Source organism: Perca fluviatilis, chromosome 2, assembly GCF_010015445.1.
Source record: "Perca fluviatilis chromosome 2, GENO_Pfluv_1.0, whole genome shotgun sequence".
NCBI classification, from domain to species: Eukaryota; Metazoa; Chordata; class Actinopteri; order Perciformes; family Percidae; genus Perca; species Perca fluviatilis.
Genome location: NC_053113.1, coordinates 39,661,626 through 39,679,495, shown reverse-complemented (window position 1 = coordinate 39,679,495; position 17,870 = coordinate 39,661,626). Strand labels below are relative to the sequence as shown.

General features: G+C 39.2%; 2 protein-coding genes across 8 annotated transcripts in view; one reads left to right on the top strand and one right to left on the bottom strand.

Moving 5' to 3' along the window:
- Positions 1–1,822: 1,822 nt before the first annotated feature.
- Positions 1,823–5,015, bottom strand: LOC120546549. Of its 2 annotated transcripts, none has more exons than XM_039781531.1 (6): positions 4,859–5,015; positions 3,670–3,780; positions 3,301–3,445; positions 3,151–3,218; positions 2,970–3,037; positions 1,823–2,819 (listed from the first exon to the last, which is right to left on the bottom strand). In XM_039781531.1, the coding sequence occupies exons 1-6, from the start codon at positions 4,879–4,881 to the stop codon at positions 2,014–2,016; spliced, it is 1,221 nt and encodes a 406-aa protein (XP_039637465.1). In that variant the 5' UTR covers positions 4,882–5,015; the 3' UTR covers positions 1,823–2,013. The 2 variants fall into 2 exon arrangements, with proteins under 2 accessions (XP_039637465.1, XP_039637472.1); XM_039781538.1 differs by having other exon boundaries at positions 3,761–3,780.
- Positions 5,016–5,193: 178 nt separating this feature from the next.
- Positions 5,194–17,870, top strand: part of dclk1b (doublecortin-like kinase 1b) — a 34,625-nt gene continuing 21,948 nt past the window's right edge. For 3 of the 6 annotated variants that reach the window (XM_039781424.1, XM_039781415.1, XM_039781406.1), the window contains exons 1-4: positions 5,937–6,132; positions 6,501–6,883; positions 7,138–7,484; positions 16,566–16,665. In XM_039781424.1, the coding sequence (XP_039637358.1) occupies positions 6,523–6,883; positions 7,138–7,484; positions 16,566–16,665 (808 nt within the window). In that variant the 5' untranslated portion in view covers positions 5,937–6,132; positions 6,501–6,522. Of the gene's footprint in view, positions 5,524–5,936; positions 6,133–6,500; positions 6,884–7,137; positions 7,485–16,565; positions 16,666–17,870 lie in introns of those variants that run through there. The other 3 variants (XM_039781391.1, XM_039781399.1, XM_039781385.1) reach the window with 3 other exon arrangements.

Sequence of the window (17,870 nt, the reverse complement as noted above, 5' to 3'; positions counted from 1 at the left end):
AGGAGCAGGCAGAAGCAACTAGCTAATTAGGTCCTGCTACTTATTTCACAAAATCATATTATTACAAAGTAAATAGATATGCAAATACAGCATACAATCTTTCGGTCTTACAATAACTTACAACAATACAATAATATACAACAATATCTTTAAATTACAATCCTATGTTTCTGTTTATTCTTTTTCTGTATTGGTCAAGTAATGATGTCTTTAATCTACTATTCCAGATCGGCCCATCTGAGCTTTAATTTTCTCAAAGGCAGAGCAGGATACCCAGGGCTCGGTTTACACCTATCACCATTTCTAGCCACTGGGGGACCATAGGCAGGCTGGGGGAATGCATATTAATGTTAATTAACCTCAAAGTGAATTGTTCATGCCATGGGACCTTTTAATATTATCTGTGTGTTGGTATATTTAGATATAACTGTTTCAGACAAAACAAGTGTCCCGTTTTTCCCTGTGGTGTTTAAAATAAGAAGTAATCATTGCTGCTTACTGTGCCTGCAAACATCAAAACAGTATACAGAAATCTATTGTGTTGTCAAGTTGTAATTTTATTCTATAGTCAATTGTTTTTTTGTTAGACCCTCAATACAAGAGTTTTTGAATGTGCCTATGAAGGAGTGTTACTAAAATGTTAATGTCTCTAAACTGCAAGTCCGAAACTGTCAAACTGATTGTAGATTTGTGTTCTGCTACAATGTGCACTGCTGTATTCTGCATTTCACTTCAGTTGTATCCACATATTTTCAGTATTTCATATACAAATCTAGATTTTATTTTGATGGACAAAACATTAACAATGTGAATTTTGAAGTGATCTGGTTTCTAATCTTATCAAACTCCAGCTTTAAGACCTCAACAGGTAAATGGAACTTAAAGTTGGCTTTCAAGTACTCTAGTTGTGCATTGATATTTCTTAACCACCTGAAATACTAAGAATTTTCTGACAAAATAAAATGTTTAAATAAGCAAGAAATTATATTTTTATTTTATTTTTGAAGATTTGTTGATTCACAGCTATCTATTGTGTTCTCAGTTTAAATTTGTGTAATCTTAATACATCCATGGTTTAAATCCAGTAAATGCAATCTTGAATCTGTTGGCCTAATACCGCCATCTAGTGGCTGTATGTTTAACATGTTAATTAGTTTTTTTTTTACAGTAGCATACTGATGGTTTATTCTGTAACTGTTTCTTATTTATAGGAACAAAGAACAAAAGAAATACCAAATGTTTCACATTTCTTGTGTGACCAGTGTTTAAGTAATCACATAAAATACAGTCCAGTGTTCAATATTCTGATTAGGTATACTAAGTACTTGAACTAGAAATATTTTTTCAAAATTCTCATTATCTGTGCTGCGGAGTCAGTTGAATTTCACACAACACAAGTTCAATTCAGTTCATTTATTTCAAAGATTAACATTGACTGGGTTTATTCATAACTGAAGTGACAGAAGTATTCAGTCATCCAATGACTTCCCAGTTATGTAACATAAATAACATGAACTGGCTATTTTTAAAATAGTCAAATGGATAATTCAATAAATGACATTCACCTCAGAAACTGAAAAGATGCAGAGCTGCCATTTCTTACAATGTTCTGTAGAAAGAAAAATGTACTAAAGACAAACTGAAATGCCATCTGTAACAACAAAAAAATGGGGAAAACCTGCCAGCGCTTTTTACTCAAAATGTATTTATTGGGGTCTGTGTACCATGCTGCACACAGACCTCATGGACTTGGTCACTATGAGCTACAATTTGTTGGCCGTACCGTAACGATGACAGTAGTCATGTATTGCATGCCAAGCCTCTTTGCCCCTTAAGCAAATCACAAAAATGCAGCTTTTGCTCAATATGTGAGAGAGAAAAAAAAAAAACTTTATACACACACATCTGTCACATATGTATATAGACCAACAAAAAAGCAACAACACTAATATCTCGACATCTATTTCTCTAATATTGGCTGTATATATTTCACATATCTGTGATATAAGACAGTTAGTTGGACCCTGTGTACGGTGAAAGAACAACGTTTACAAGGTTAGCGTCAGGGAAGCACAAGTTACCATTGGTATCTAACAGCAAATCCAGCCACAATGGATTGACCACATCCTGTGGACTGTCTGTCAAAGGGCTACTGCTACACAGGTCACCCTCTTGAAGGAGTCTTGAATCACACAGAGCATCGGACACTGGCTCATTTCCAGCCTCAGGTGTCAGCTCATTAGAAGTTGCACTTTGAAACATAGAAAACGGGATGAGTGGTTGGTTTGTAAAATCTACTGCTGAATCGCTGTCAGTTGTGCCAACTAGAGGTGAATGGATCGGACCTTGTTCTACCGGGGGCATGATGAAGTTTGCTTCTGTAGTCTGTTCAGGTGGGCAGCTGTAGGCTTGGCCAAAATTCACTGATGGGAGAGCAACAGGATCCGCCAGGCCAGGATCAACATCCCATAGCGCGTGGCTTGAAGATGGGTGCGAACCCATCTGTGGTAAAAAAGTGGGATGGATCATTGCAGGTGGGAAAGCACATGAAGTAGGGTTAATAAATGCAGGGGTCAGGTTGATCCAGTTTTTTTCCACAGACTGAAACGAGGCAGAGAGAAATTGATCCTGGCACACCGGCAGCATTTGTCCCCGAGGAACAGCAGATTTGTCCAGCAGTATCGGCGGGGCGTGCACTGTGGTCAGGCCGTCAGCTGGAGGAAGCATCTGGTCCGTTGTCAGAGGGCTGGTTACTGTGCTAGATGGCTGAGTCACTTGTTTACAGATCTTCAGCTGAGTGCATCTTCTTGAGACATGATCTAAAATGACATACTTACGGTGTGTTAAACTCACACTGCAGTCAAGGTTCTTTAACAATGCAATTCATTTATTTGACAATTTGATATCCCGTGTACAACTGCATCCACAGACACAAAATGCAATGAAGTAAAGTTAATAGATAGTCATACCCTCAGTGGCCTTCTTAGCAGCCGGCTTTGCTCCATGCAAAGTTTTCTTCTTTAGCCCGACTGTTCTTCTGTGGGAAAGAAATATTTCGCACTTAGCACTTTTGCTATTAAAAATGTGATATTAAAAGCTAAAATTGAACTTCCACAGTGTTAATAACTCTATGGCACGGAGAGTTTGTACCGTTTCTTCTGTGGCATTTCTACGTTTTTCCCCGAACAACTCACATTGGCCTCAACTGCTTTATTAACCTGTGGAAAACCAGACATCAAGTTGTGAAAATTATTACAGCCAAAGATGATCCGTGCTGCCAAAAGGATGCAGTAGACCTACTTTAGACAGAATGTTCGGAGGCAGAGTCTGCTTCAGGTAGCTCATGTACTTTGCAGTGAGCTCTAAAGTGGTTGCTGTGTCTAACTGACCCTTGATAAAGGGCAGAAGATCACACAAGCGTCGACAAGATGTTCTAATTTGAAGCCTGGGAAAATACATGAGTGAAAATACATGAGAATTTGTGAATATGTACAGTAAACACGACCAACAGGATGTTGAGAATTCTCTCCAAATTAGGATTATGGCACACACAAGAACGTAACATAATGAACGTAACAGATGTCCATAACAAAAAGCACAAGTATATCATCAGAAAACTGCTTTCAGTTGCTTTGATGAAAACACAATCTGGAATCGACTAAGTCCAACCTCCGTTTCTGTTCCTTGCAAGAATGAAGAGAAGCCTGGAGCTCACTTTCCTTTTTAGAAGAGGTGTAGCACTTCCCTCTAGTAGCATTACCTTTAAGATCATCCTTGGACCTAAGTGCAAACAACAATATGGTATACGTGCAGTTTAGTGTCCCAAATTCCCCATACAATGTCCTACGTGTAGTTTAGTGTCCCAAATTCCCCATACAATGTCCTACGTGCAGTTTAGTGTCCCAAATTCCTCATACAATGTCCTTAATTAATCATGAACCTGCTAAACCACCTGTGCTACCCTAACCTTTCTCAAATAAGACCCTCATCATTTGGGACACTCCGTTTTTGGATAATAATTTGTGACACTAAACTGCACGTAAGCCCAACAACATATTAAGGTTTAAACAAGTGAAGATGAAAAGTGTTCAGTTTCCTTTATTTGTCTTTTTTTTTTATAATATCAAAAGACACCCTCTGTCCTTAGACCCAGGTGGTTTTGAGGTTTCATACGATTGGAGTGACTTGCTCCCAGGTTTGCAAATAAATATTTTTTTAAACCCTTAACATGCTGTAACATAGACTTACATCTGACTTGAAAGTGCTTCTCTAAATATCCAGGTTACCTTCCAGATATTCACTGAAAACTTGTGTCTTATGTCTATAAGCTTTAAGGGCAATATTTACAAATACATAGACTTCATCTTCATACTTTATGGAAGACACAAACCTATATTGTTTATATTCTTATCCTTCTTATATTTAGAGAATGTGTGACATGCACCAACCACACCATGACAAATTCCTTTTATGTGCAAGAAACGTACTTGGCAATAAAGCCCTTTCTGATTCTGAACTGATCAATGTTCCCCTTATACTAGAAGTCAACTTCTCAAAAAGTTATTCCATCGTTTTAAGGTCTTTAGTGGGACAGCCTGATCAGCACTGTGACTTTTTTGAAAGTAACCTTTCCAATTTTTAGATGCGTTCAGCAGGCCAGCTGGACAAAAGCCATATGTAATAAAGTAATTGTTTGCATCAGTATGATCAAATTCAAAAATGCTGAGTCATAAAAAAAAAAAAATGAAAAAGTGCCCTATAGACCCACTCCCACATTAAGTATTCATGCAAGATGTAGGCCTATGGTAATATGACAGTCTGCTGTGAAGATTTTGATACAAAAACACGTGCAAATTACCCATTAGGTGGTCTTCTGCTCATTCTTAAGTGATGTTCATTAGTTCCCGTGTGGAATGCGTCCTTCGCCCCCTCATCACGCTTATCCACGCGCTCGGCGTGTGACTCAATTAATTACAATATATCACACACACCTGTGTGGGTTGGTCGCGACCTTTTTCACAGCAGACATTTTTGACTTGTCATAGTAGGAAAAGCACAGCTGAGATTGATAACCGTAACTATGGCTCAGTTCCATCAAGTGTCCCAGTAAGATATTTCAGTGAGTCAGCATGCCTAAACCATCATTAATGGTTTAATACCAGGGCCTCTCCTAAGTGGAATGCAGCCATCATTAATGGGTTTGAATACACCTGTGTTTTCCTATGACATGTCAACATGTCTACCGTGAAAAAGGTCTACAGCACATGGAATAAGTACAGTGCAGTCTTAGCTCACTCTGTAACCCCAGCACGTTACTCTGCTCGGTCACCATTGTGTGAGGAAAACAGTATCCGTTTATGAAATAAACAAAAATCCACTTTAGCTAATGCAGTGTGACATACAACAGCTAATGCTAGGTTTCGCTCATTGACTGTAAATATTGACAGTCTATGGTTTACCTTAACGTTACATAGTTAAAGTTATAAACTGAAGACTAAGTAGCAAACGCCACCATTGAAAAAGGTAAGTTTTAAACATTTGTTTAGCCTAGTATAGCGTTAGGGTTTCAGTCAGTTTGCTAGCTAGTTAGCGTTAGCTGGTGAGGTTAATCTGAAGCTTGCTGCTTTGGTGAAATATGTTTGGAACCAGAGGCGACCCGACCCGAGTGGTAACTTCAAGCCAATCCCACGCTTTTCTGTGACTGTGAGCCAACTGAATAGTGATAAGTGGACTGGTTTTTATTAAGGTACAAGTATCCCAGTTATGAGGTTATTAAAGAAGGTCAACGTGAACGCGCATCATTTTAGCTAAACGTGCACAGAGGTTTCTGTGTCTGCGAGGGCGCGCCATGGCAGCAACGTGCACGAGGAGCGCTGACACCCGAGCGATCCGATGTAAATCACTGCAATGGCAGAGGAGTAGGGGAGGGAGGGAGGGGGGTGGAGGACACCGGCTACAGCCCTGCCTCCTCCCTGCATGCGAACACACAGCAGAGTAGACGCACGGCAGGCAGGAAAGAAGACCATAACAGGGGCAACAAAGGGACGCTGGTTCATTTAAGGCATCAGATGAATACATGATTCGTTGAGACCACTTCTGTTTACAGAATCTGCATCTGTCCTCACCTCAAAGGTAAGAGAGATTGCACCAGAACAAGACAATCCATATACCGTTTCTTGCTGTATGTATGTATGTATGTATGTATGTATGTATGTATGTATATGTTACCCATCATAAGCTTTATGTCAGTTAAGATTCGTGGCCATGTTGGTGTTGTACTCTCCACTGCAAATTCATGTGAATTTCATTGCTTTAATTGAGACCCACTAGGGAGCATGAAATGGGTGTGACATGTTACTTCATTATGTGTGTACCACACCAGCAGCATCGAAGCTTGTATCAGGAGTGTAAGCAACTGACAGAATGCCTAATTGCTTTTGATGTATTATGATGTATGTATTTGGGTTAAATGGCTTAAGCATTCTCCCTATAATATTTAGGGCGTAATAGCACTGCACAGTCATGGAGCTGGAGCACTTTGATGAGCGGGACAAGGCTCAGCGATATACCCGAAGGGGCTCAAGAGGGAATGGGCTCCCCAGTCCCACTCATAGTGCTCACTGCAGCCTGTACAGAACCAGGACCCTGCAAGCACTCATCTCGGAAAAGAAGGCCAAGAAGATTCGTTTCTACCGCAATGGGGACCGCTATTTCAAAGGGATTGTGTATGCCATTTCTCAGGAGAGATTTAGGTCTATCGAAGCACTCCTGGCTGACCTCACAAGATCTCTGTCAGATAATGTCAACTTGCCACAAGGGGTGCGGACCATATATACCATTGATGGGGCATCGAAGATCACCTCCATGGACCAGCTGGTGGAAGGTGAGAAGTGTTCCTAAATTGTTGTAATTCTGCCCCAGATTTAGTTAATATTGTGTGATGTGAGATCAATGAAGTGACAAACTCGTCCAAAATTAACTGCTGATGCAGATCAAAACAAAATGCATGACTTCCCCAGTCTTGTAGAGCAGAATAAGCCTGTATTACACTATGGTGGGATCTTTCCATTATCTTTATCCCTTTTTAGTTTGTGGAAAATTAGAAAAACCTCTCTAATGTGTCTTGATTTTCTGCAGGGGAGAGCTATGTTTGTGCATCCATAGAGCCCTTCAAGATGCTAGACTACACAAAGAATGTAAATCCCAACTGGGCAGTCGGTGCTAGGACTGCTGCAGCCCTCCGTGACCCTTCTTCCCTTGGTAGCGCCAAGACTGGAGCCCCAGAAACCAGGGAGGGCAAGGACTTTATTAAGCCCAAACTGGTAACCATTGTCCGCAGTGGAGTAAAGCCTCGTAAGGCCGTACGGATCTTGCTCAACAAGAAGACTGCACACTCCTTTGAGCAAGTCATGACTGACGTCACAGACGCCATCAAGCTGGACTCTGGAGTTGTCAAAAGGCTATATACTGTTGACGGCAAGATGGTAGGTGTTATCATTTCTACTGCTGATTCTGTGAACCTCACTTTTGCAAACTTCTAATATAAAAGCATGTTTCTAAATTGGGTACACTGGAGAAAATTACATTTGGATAATGGATAAATACATTTTATTTTTTATTTTTTGGGGAGTGTAACAATTGTTCTATTAAACCTAACAGAACTGTTAAATTACTTCAACAAAAAAAAGAATTTTTCTGAAGTTGAAATAATTGAACATTGTAGTGAATGTGATTACACATTAGCTGTGTCATGCTACGGTCTTCTGAAGTACAAAACCCATATTACGTTGTGGAACTACAGCATGTAAATGTGTGATACAATGTATACCAGTTAATTAGGGTATCATATCTACTTAAGTGTTCGAAAGTCGCATAGGCCTTTGCCCTACCTCTGTCTGTGCATGACTTTCAGTGCTCCCCTAACTCAGAGAGAGAACATTAGTTAATCTGCATTTTTGAAAAAGTAACCACATTTACATAAATTTAAGAGATGTTAACCCACTAATCTAGCCTATACGGTACTCTAATTTGTTTATTTACAGTATGCATCCTAAGTGCACTCTACCTGAAAGTACCATTATCTTAGACAACTGATACATTAATTGCTCACTAGTGGGGAAGAAGACAGGATGCTTTTGTTGGATAGAAGTCAAAGGAGGTTGGCAAGACCTTTATCTGTTCATAGCATTGCTGTGTGCAGTACATACATTTGGTAGTGGAGACTGGTATACTGCTGTTTAGTTTAAATGTTCTCTCCACCTTCGGTCTTCCCATTAGTGGTACTAAACGGTATCTCGCGTAGGGATCTTACATCTGCACACTGCACATGAGGCAGACTTGGTACAAATTTCCTCTGAGTTTATAGAGCACAGTGAGGGAGTTTTGAGGTTTAAGAAGAGCCAGAACTTTTCATGTCTCTGAGAATTGCTTCCTTACCCAAAGAGAGAGACAACCCGGCAGGTTCAAAGTCAACTGGGAATATTTGCTAAATGTATTACGAGAAATGGGTTTCTAGGACTTAATCTAATTATCCTACAAAACGGTATGAATGGATTTGGTATTCACTTAATAAGTTAGTTGGGATGTAGGCCTTTGTGGGCCTTAAAGTGTTACAACACTGCACATGAAGCGGAGTGAAAAAAATGAGTTACCAAACATCCCACAGAAATAATTAGCTTTTAACTAAACCTATTCATAAATTGTCACCTGCACACTACATTAGTATCCTTATCACAAAATATGACTTCCTTTTTTTTTTTATGGTTGCTATGGTTTCCTGATCTGGTTGCTAAGGAACAGCCTCTGCGGCAGAGCGGTGCAGTAGTAATGTCAGGACTGTATGTGTAGTGCGATAGGGCTTATACTGTAGATGCGGTGCTTGGTCTGGCAGCCTTTTTATACACATGGCGGCAAAAAAGGAGCACATGGCTGGTATAATCCTGGATAGGACCCATTCTTTAATGGTAGAGGGAACAGTTGGGGATTTTCATATGAACAAACAAATCTGCCTTTACAAATCCTCTCAATTATTTTAGGAATCCAGATGGTTTAGCAAAAGCTTAAATGTATGGAATTGCAATGGACCAAAGGTAGATGTCCATCATGTATACTGTGTGAAAGTGAAACAGAATTTCCTTCTCTGTTCTGCATTTATCTCTCACACCAGGTACGGTATTTGCCAGGTATTGTTGCCTATTTTGTTTCGTGGTTTGAATATCATCTATGCTTTCCAAATAAGCGTTAGTGTTATGTGCTTGGCAGTGCAGCTCTGTGCTCTAGTTTTCAGGTTTTTTGTACTTTTTGTCATGTTGTGACTCCAGATGGCATCACAGGGCCTGCTTTCATGGGTGTTTAACCTTTGGTAAATGACCTGCTTAGGCTGTTGCTCCTGAGAAAAGGACATTCTGTGAACAATTAATTCTAGTAAGTTTGTTTTTTAAACAATGTTCATTTAGTTAAATTTCCAAACACAACTACCTAATTAGCCTATATATTTACTTAAAATGGTATAACTGCTTGTTACGCATTTCTTGTATTAGTGTATTGGCTACAGTTTTAACATTGCTGTTAGAATTTCTGATATTCTTGTTCAGTCACATTCATTCATCCCTCTTGATTCTTCTTCTGCAAAAGTAATAGACAGTTTCTGTTTATTCACATTAATTTTAGACCCATGATTCATGTTTCTATTAGTGGATCTGCTTAGCGGGTGGCTTTGCTTGATGGCTGTGATCCTTGGCCAAATGGGCTTAGCCAAGTTAATGGTCTTGGGCTGTACTTTAAATCTCAGATGACTGATAATTCATAAAACATTATCCACACTGGTGTGGCCGGGTTGGGTCAGTGGGTAGAGCAGGCGCACATATTCTGAAGTTTATGCCTTGACGCAGAGGTCCAGGGTTCGAATCCGACCTGTGACAATTTCCTGCATGTCTTGCTCCTCTCGCTCCCCTTTCTCATCCTGCTGTCCTATCAAAAATTAAAGGCGAAAAAGCAGTTGTATGTGGGATGAAGCAGAGAATATTTGCCTGACGGATTACATTTGAGGAGACTTAGGCCATGGCATTCCAATCCCTGCTATATTGGCTGTGCACTGTAATTGTATTATGCTCATGCTCACCACGAACTTCTGTGTTTTTAGAGTCAACACTTCTTGTTGAAGTAAATGTCAATTACAGGCACCTAGGACAGAACCTGTTTTGACATCAATGCATGAAAACCGGCTTAATGGTGAAATTAGGTGTAGGTGTCAGCCTATTCATGCTTTTAGAAATGTGATTACAGAGTGGAAGTGGTCATGAGATGTATGGTGCTCTATGTGCCAAAGAACAAAACTTAACTTGTGTTCTTCATGTTGACCTACACTTTCCTAGTTTATCCTGTGTGTTCCCACAATGAATCTCTATTGGTCTCTGCTCATACCACACATGCCATTTATACATTATGCATAGTGGCTAATTGCCTTTTTATAAAATCAATTGTGTTTCACAAATGTGTATAAAATGATGTTCACCTGCATTTCTGTGGAGAACCCTTTTGCAATTATGTAAGCACATAATGTAATCATGAAAACTGCTGCCCTGGTTTAAAAAAAACTGCAACTGATCTCAGCTGGTATTCTGTCTGTAATGGACATTTCTAAGTGACTCCTTTGACGCATTTTTGTTTTAGGACACCTGGCAGAGATGGTTTTCGAAATGGTTATCAATAGAAAGATTGCCTTCTGGTGCGACTGTAGCATTGTGCCTAGTGCTTTTCTTGCCATTTCATGTAAAAGCAATAGGCTACTATTACATTTTTTTTTCCTATTGATGGAATTAATTATTCTCTAACCCTGTCCTTCAGTTTTTTCAAATCTTTCACTGTAACTAAAGGGGAGAACGAAGGAGAGAGGAGATAGGGAGGCTGTCTGGCTTTCCTCTCACCTACTGCTGTGACTTGGCTGTCAAACACAGAACAATGGACTTGCTCAGTGACCTATTGCATTTGGTGTAACGAAGAGTTTTTCTCTGTTCTCCTAATTTTGTTCTGGGAGGCTACTAATTATGCTTGAGCTAAACCGGAGGTTGCTGCTGTACTTTAATTAGAAAACTGCAGAAACCTAAACTGTCAAATGTACAAAAGTACTGTGAGATATGTTTATAGGACATAGGATATGCATTAATTGAACATTGTTAAATATTTTTAATTATAGTTGATAACAGTGCTACTTCATGGTCATCTGTTGCCAGTTTAACATGTATTTTACAAATGTTGACACATAAAATATCATGTAAAGCAGTAATGTCCCATATTATGGTGATACATTTTGTCAAAGCAAAGCCTTTCTAAAAATGATTTGATATGGTCTTATTTTCTGCTGCTCAAAGTCAGACATCGTTAGAACTACTAAGGGCTAAATATAGAAACCCAAAGACAAAGCGATGTAATTAGAATTGTTGAAATGTGTGGGTTAGTGTGTTATGGTCCATGTGTGCTTGGGTTGTCTGTGTGTCCTTATGGATGTCCTCATAGTGCTGAATTGCACTTATTGAGGATGCTATTACTCTTATCTGTCTTTGCAGCAACTGCAGTTATGTCACAGAATTCTGCAGCAGACCTAATTTGAATCTTGGATTATGTTTGAATATACTCTTCTCTTTCTACTGGACATTATTTTGAGCATACAGACATGGGCATAACGTACAGTATGGAAAACAAGTAGTAGATATAGCAAATAAATGACCCTTGATTCCTGAAAACCGATCAGAATCAGGAGTTTATTGCCACAGTAGTTACGCTACGTGGAATTTGCCTTATTACTGCAGTGTAAAATAAAAACAAAGTAAAGCATGCCCTCAAACTGTACATAATGGCAGCTTAAACAAAATGAACTAGAACCATTTGAAAATGACATGTGAAGATGAGTCATGTTTCTCCCTGACATGCTGAGTGACCCTGCTGTGTTCAGTCTTGCACTTCAAAGGGGCGATTCAGCACCCTGGAGAGCTCCACCTGGTATAGCAGTGTTTCATTACCAGTTTGTGTTTTTTGTGTAATCTATTGTCTTTACCATGGTTGAGATTGATTAGCTTCTAAAGCATGCATACCTCCAATTGTGTTCTTTCAGGAGCAACACACAGATAAAACCCTGATAATCAATATTTGCACAGGATGCTCCAGGACAACAAGGGGTGTGGGTGTTAGGGGGGATGGTAGGCCTGATGGAGCTGTGGTGTCACTGAGCCAGCAGGCATTAGTGATCAATATAAAGCAACACAGTCATGATTGCCCTAGTTATAATGTTCCATCATAGGTTTGAGTTTTCCTTTTTTTTTTTTTTCTTCTAGTATTTCAGTGGAACAGTTTTATTAAAATATTGTCCTTATTAATCGGCTTAAGAAAGACATTGGGAGTTATAGGGGGTGACATCCACCAAAGGGCTGAAGCCAGAATTCAACTCGCATCGTCCTAGTGACAGGGTGTTCCATGTTATTCCGTCTTACCTAGACTGATGGTGACAATGTTCTTTTGTCTGCAGTTTGTACTGCCCAGTGCTCCAGATAGGCTCTGACAGGGAATATTAAAGCACCTCTCATCTCAAACTCAGCTGTGATTCAGTCTGGTCTCCTTGGCAATGGCTGTGCAGCTCTCCTCCCTTTGGGGTCTCACACTGTTGGAGGAGGGGTGGTGGCAGGGGCTGTCAGAGTGGGGTGTCTGCAGAGAAAATGGCCACATTAAGCCCCCCTCTCTGCTCAATTTTTATTATAAGATTTCATGGTGGAATGACCTTTTAGGCGGTTTGGTTTATCATATTAACCTGCAGAAAAATGACTTCCTATTCCTTTTGTTTGGATAATCCAGCGTTTCTGTATTTCAGATAAAGGAATATCAAAGCTGCATGTACTATTTAATCATTGGTGTATCAGTGTACATTTCTACCAAAATAACCTGAGATTTGTGCAATGAAAACCAGAATATTTTCACATTTTTAACTAAGGAGCATTAGCATGGTTAGAGGGCAGTCTGGTTGACCAACTGTGGTCGGCTTTTTGTGCTCTGTCTAAGCTCTTAAGTCATCTCATTAGACTCTGGGTGAACTCTCCATGGTTCTTAATGATGAGATAATTAATAATGTATGTACATATTAGATGTATTGGCTGTCTTGATATTTCAGTTTTCTAAACCTTGTCCTCAAAGACACTGTAAGAACGCAATCATTGTAAGGTGACAGTATGGACTTTATTTTATTACTTGCAGTATTTTACTCAATAGCAACATTTAAAACAAATTAATAAAATAAATGTATACATGTCCACTTCATAACTAATATCAATATGAAATCACGTTTTTGTTGCTAGGGGTTTGCCTGAGTCTGCCCCTATGTAGAGGAAATGAAAACCTCCTCTGGCAAGCCGCAGTAGTTAAGAACATCAATAACCTGTTTGAGGAGAAGGTCATGACTCCATCAGCATCTTCATTTATTTATGACTCTGCATCCACTGTGATGGACTTCTGTATTAATGAGAGCAGCAAATGCATCAACTCAGTCATCTAGTTTCTCTTTGTTGAAAAGTAAAAGTGATTATAATCAATATTTCTGTTTATAGCAATACAGTATATGTGGTGGCATTGTTAAGTTCAAAACCATCCTCTATAACTTTCTACCATATAACAGCTTATTACAAATTCAGAGATTTTAGGCTTATTTTGTAGATCCAGTTAGTAACCTATTAATTCTATTTGAGAAACAATGTGCCCTCTGTGTTTTGATGTGATTGGCTGCCTGAATGGATGACTGGTGTTATGTTTCAACATGATTTTGTATTGAATAGACACAAACAAAAGCGGACAATTAGTGTAATCACTCACAAAGGATGGAAATGGCATTGTCAGACTGTACGGAATACAATCCAACAGGTTTAAAAGATTTTCTTATCTTGGTAGTTACCCAAGAGACCTTATCACATGCAGACATGCTGACACACCAGTAGAAAGAAACTTTAATTTCATTATTCATATTCTCTACTGTACACACACTGTAGCATTTATTTTCCCTTTTGTACTTTGGCCATTTTGAATATCTTCTCAAGTGAAATCCCATATCTTCAATCCAGTGGTATTTCTTTCATGGTCTTCTCTCTTGTACACTGAGATGGCCTGAAAGTAGATGGACATCTGTACTGACATGTGCCAGAACCTCCCCAGAAGCTTTTTTCACCTGGGTCTAACATTGGGAGAGTTAGCGTAGAGTAGCGTTATCAGCTGTATAGCTTAGCGCAGGGGCTAATGGATCCGAAGTGTCTCTTAACATTACCCCACTAATAATGCCCGAAATGATACCAAACGTCTACAGTAGTACAAATAGGTTATGCACTCATAAAACGATGGATTGTAAAGTTTGTAAGTACACCAGAAGTGTATGTAAATAACACTTGCCTGCTGGCTTCTGCTCTCTGTTGCTGCTGCTGTTACTACCGGGCAGTAAGAGTGCTTAGGGCTGTCTACAAATTACAACACCGAAAAGAGATGCAACAAAAATATTTATTAATTTAATGATTAAATAAGGTAATGTCTCCAAACTTACCTCAATTATAACTTGTCTCCTGCTAGTTATTCTACAGCACTTACTTTAAAAAATAAGTTAAATTAATAAATATTTTTGTTGCATCTCTTTTCGGTGTTGTAATTTGTAGATGTCCCTAAGCACTCGTCTTACAGCAGCAACAACAACAGCAGAGAGCAGAAGCCAGCAGGCAAGTGTTATTTACATAAACTTCTGGTGTACTTACAAACTTTACAATCCATCGTTTTATGAGCGCATAACCTATTTGTACTACTTGTAGACGTTTGGTATCATTTTGGGCGTTATTAGTGGGGTAATGTTAAGAGACACTTCGGATCCATTAGCCCCTGCGCTAAGCTATACAGCTGATAATGCTACTCTACGCTAACTCTCCCAATGTTAGACCCAGGTGAAAAAAGCTTCTGGGGGGGTGTTTGGCTCGAGGTCATGGTGCAAAGGACCCTAGGGTGAAATTACTCCGAACCATCACTTTAATAAGATTGTCCCAAATATGACGAATCATGCTTCAAAAAGATAAAAAGTCACAGTAATGTTTGTTGTGGAATTTCCAGCTTACAAACTCATGCTATGTAAGTTGAGACCGTGGTACCCCAGGTCTGGTTCAGGTCAGTGGCCAACATAACCTCGTAACCTTTGCAGTAGAGCTGACCGATATGGAGAAAATCAAATATCACTATTTTTGACCAAACACCTCGATTGATATTGCGGCGATATTGTAGGGTTGACAATTGGTGCTTTTACAAAATATTTACACGATGAGTTTTGATAATCATCAGTAATGTTGATATAATGACTAAGTGGGTAAAAGGCAAATAATAATATGGCTAGTAAGTCTGGTAAGTTCAGAAAATGACATCACTTTACTGTATTGTAGACAACACTTGTGTCATATTACGATATCCAAACTTTAAGACGATATCCAGCCTCATATCGATGTCGATATAATATCGATATATTGCCCAGCCCCAGAGGAGCGATTCAACTTTGTGCCTCCATAGATGACGGGAGACGTAGCAGCTGTATGCTAAGACGGTGCTGCCCACCCTGCCAATGCCATAGAGAAAGTAAACCCATTAAAACATGTTTTCTGTGCAGAGCTATTTGGGCGCCCGCAATATCTTTGTTTACTTTTGAAGGTTCAGCTAAACTTAACGCCTCCAGCAGGAGTTTAAATACAGCTTCAGGAAGACGGGAACTTCAGAGAGTTGGGACGGCACTGCACAATAACACATCGTGGTTAAACTGTGCTGCCCGCTTTATTGTCTCCTCAATTGAGTGTTCATTAAATGCTCCTGTGTAAGTCTCCAGAGCCTTCTTCATGTATGTGAAATGAGTTGTGCTGTTCTGTGCAGTTTTTCCTTAACAATGTTGTTTACATTGCCGTTGTGTGGACCCATGTGTCCTTGGACTTAAAATATCTAGTACTGTGTATACTATACAGTAAACTGTACTGTACCCTTTGAATGCACTTTGCTTAAAATCTAGGGCATGTAAATGTACAGTATATGTTTTAAATCCCTTTGCCTCATAATCATAAATAGAAACCCAATATAAATGTATAGATCTAGATTTCAATAACCGATTTAATCAGATCACTGTAATGTGTATTTTTATTTCTCTTTTTGTGAAGATCATGTTGCACATGAGTGCAGTTGGCACAGTTCATTCAATATATTTTACATGGATGTCATTGTTGACCTCATATATGCTGTCTGAAGAGGGATTTCTGTGTGAGTTGGTCACTGCTTTCACACACTGAAATGTTACTGAATATCTTTCAAGATGCTCCATTAACGTTTGAAAGCAGTCCATTACTGGCTAGTGAGTGCAGCAGCAGACTGTGTCAGTGTGTGGGTCTTTGCACTGATTGAAAAATAATACCTAGTACACGTAGGTAGCTTTTTAATTGTTTTTTTAGGTCAGGTATTTGGAGACACCAGCACGCCTTTTGGAATTAATATTCTGTACTATAACTCAGAAACCTTTCCATCTTTAACAGGTTACATGCCTTCAGGACTTTTTTGGGGAAGATGATATATTCTTTGCCTGTGGGCCTGAGAAGTTCCGTTATCAGGATGATTTCAACTTGGATGAAAGTGGTAAGTGTTCTTTCATTTATGTATATGAAGCTTGGATCGCTCGCTGGGGAAAGGGTAGGACTAACACTTCGTCTGGCTTTATGTTTTTGCCCACCCTAGCTATGCATACCATCGAATTCTAATACTTTGAATAGCATTTTATTAAACCATTCTCATTTGTGGCCCACGTAAATACTGAATATGCCAATCAAGTGGAACTATTATTGCGCTTCTTGCAAGTTTATAATCACATGTCTATTATTTCGAATGCTGGTACTGCTACTGCTCCTACTGTTAGAAGCACCACTAATATACATAGCTCAACACAGGGTGAAAAGAGGAGCTGCAGCAGTGTGCAGTACAACAAAAATATAGTATTTTTTGAAAATGAAACCATGTAAACCTATTCTGGTACAATCTTTAAGTACAATTATAAACCTGAAAATGAGCATAATATGAGCACTTTAAGATTTCTGACTTGAATGAATACATATACTAATATGAGGTGTTGCTGCCACCTTGTACCCTTTCGCTTTTTCCACTACAAATCTTTGTTTAAATATGAAGAGGCCAGACTTTACCAAATGGCATTGGACTATATAACACCATGTACTGAAGATCAGATTGCCAAACATTCCATTTATAAAGACCACTTACGAATGAAAGGGTGGCAGAATAGTCTTAGTGGAGTATTTATGCTTACAGTTGCTGTGGTGAGGAGACAGTTGGAATGAAATACAAATTTGCTTCATGAATACAGAGGATCGTGTGTGTGTGTGTGTGCGTGCGTGCGTGTGTTCGTTCATACTTTGTGGTTTTTAGGCTGTTGTAACCAGAAGAAAATGGTTCCTATTAATGATGTCCAGTACTTGCACACCTGTCCTGTGTCCCTAGTATTTGCAGCTCTTCAATAACTTTTTTTGGCTAGACCTCAAGCAATGCAGGGCCTATACAAGCAAAAGTCTGTATCTCTGAGAAGATTACACCATTGGTCGGAGTAAGTGATGATGTTGGTATGATTGGAGATTCCCCATTGGTCGTGGCTCTTTCAAAATGAATCGCTCGACAGTTATTATTCATCTGAATCTGTTCATATGATATGCTACTTCACTAAACTTTACGAACAATTATCACTGGGACCACTACAGAAAATTGCAGTTTAACATTTAATATTCAGTAATTAAAGACACCACTGACTATTCCTGTTTAAAAAATGTGGCCATGCA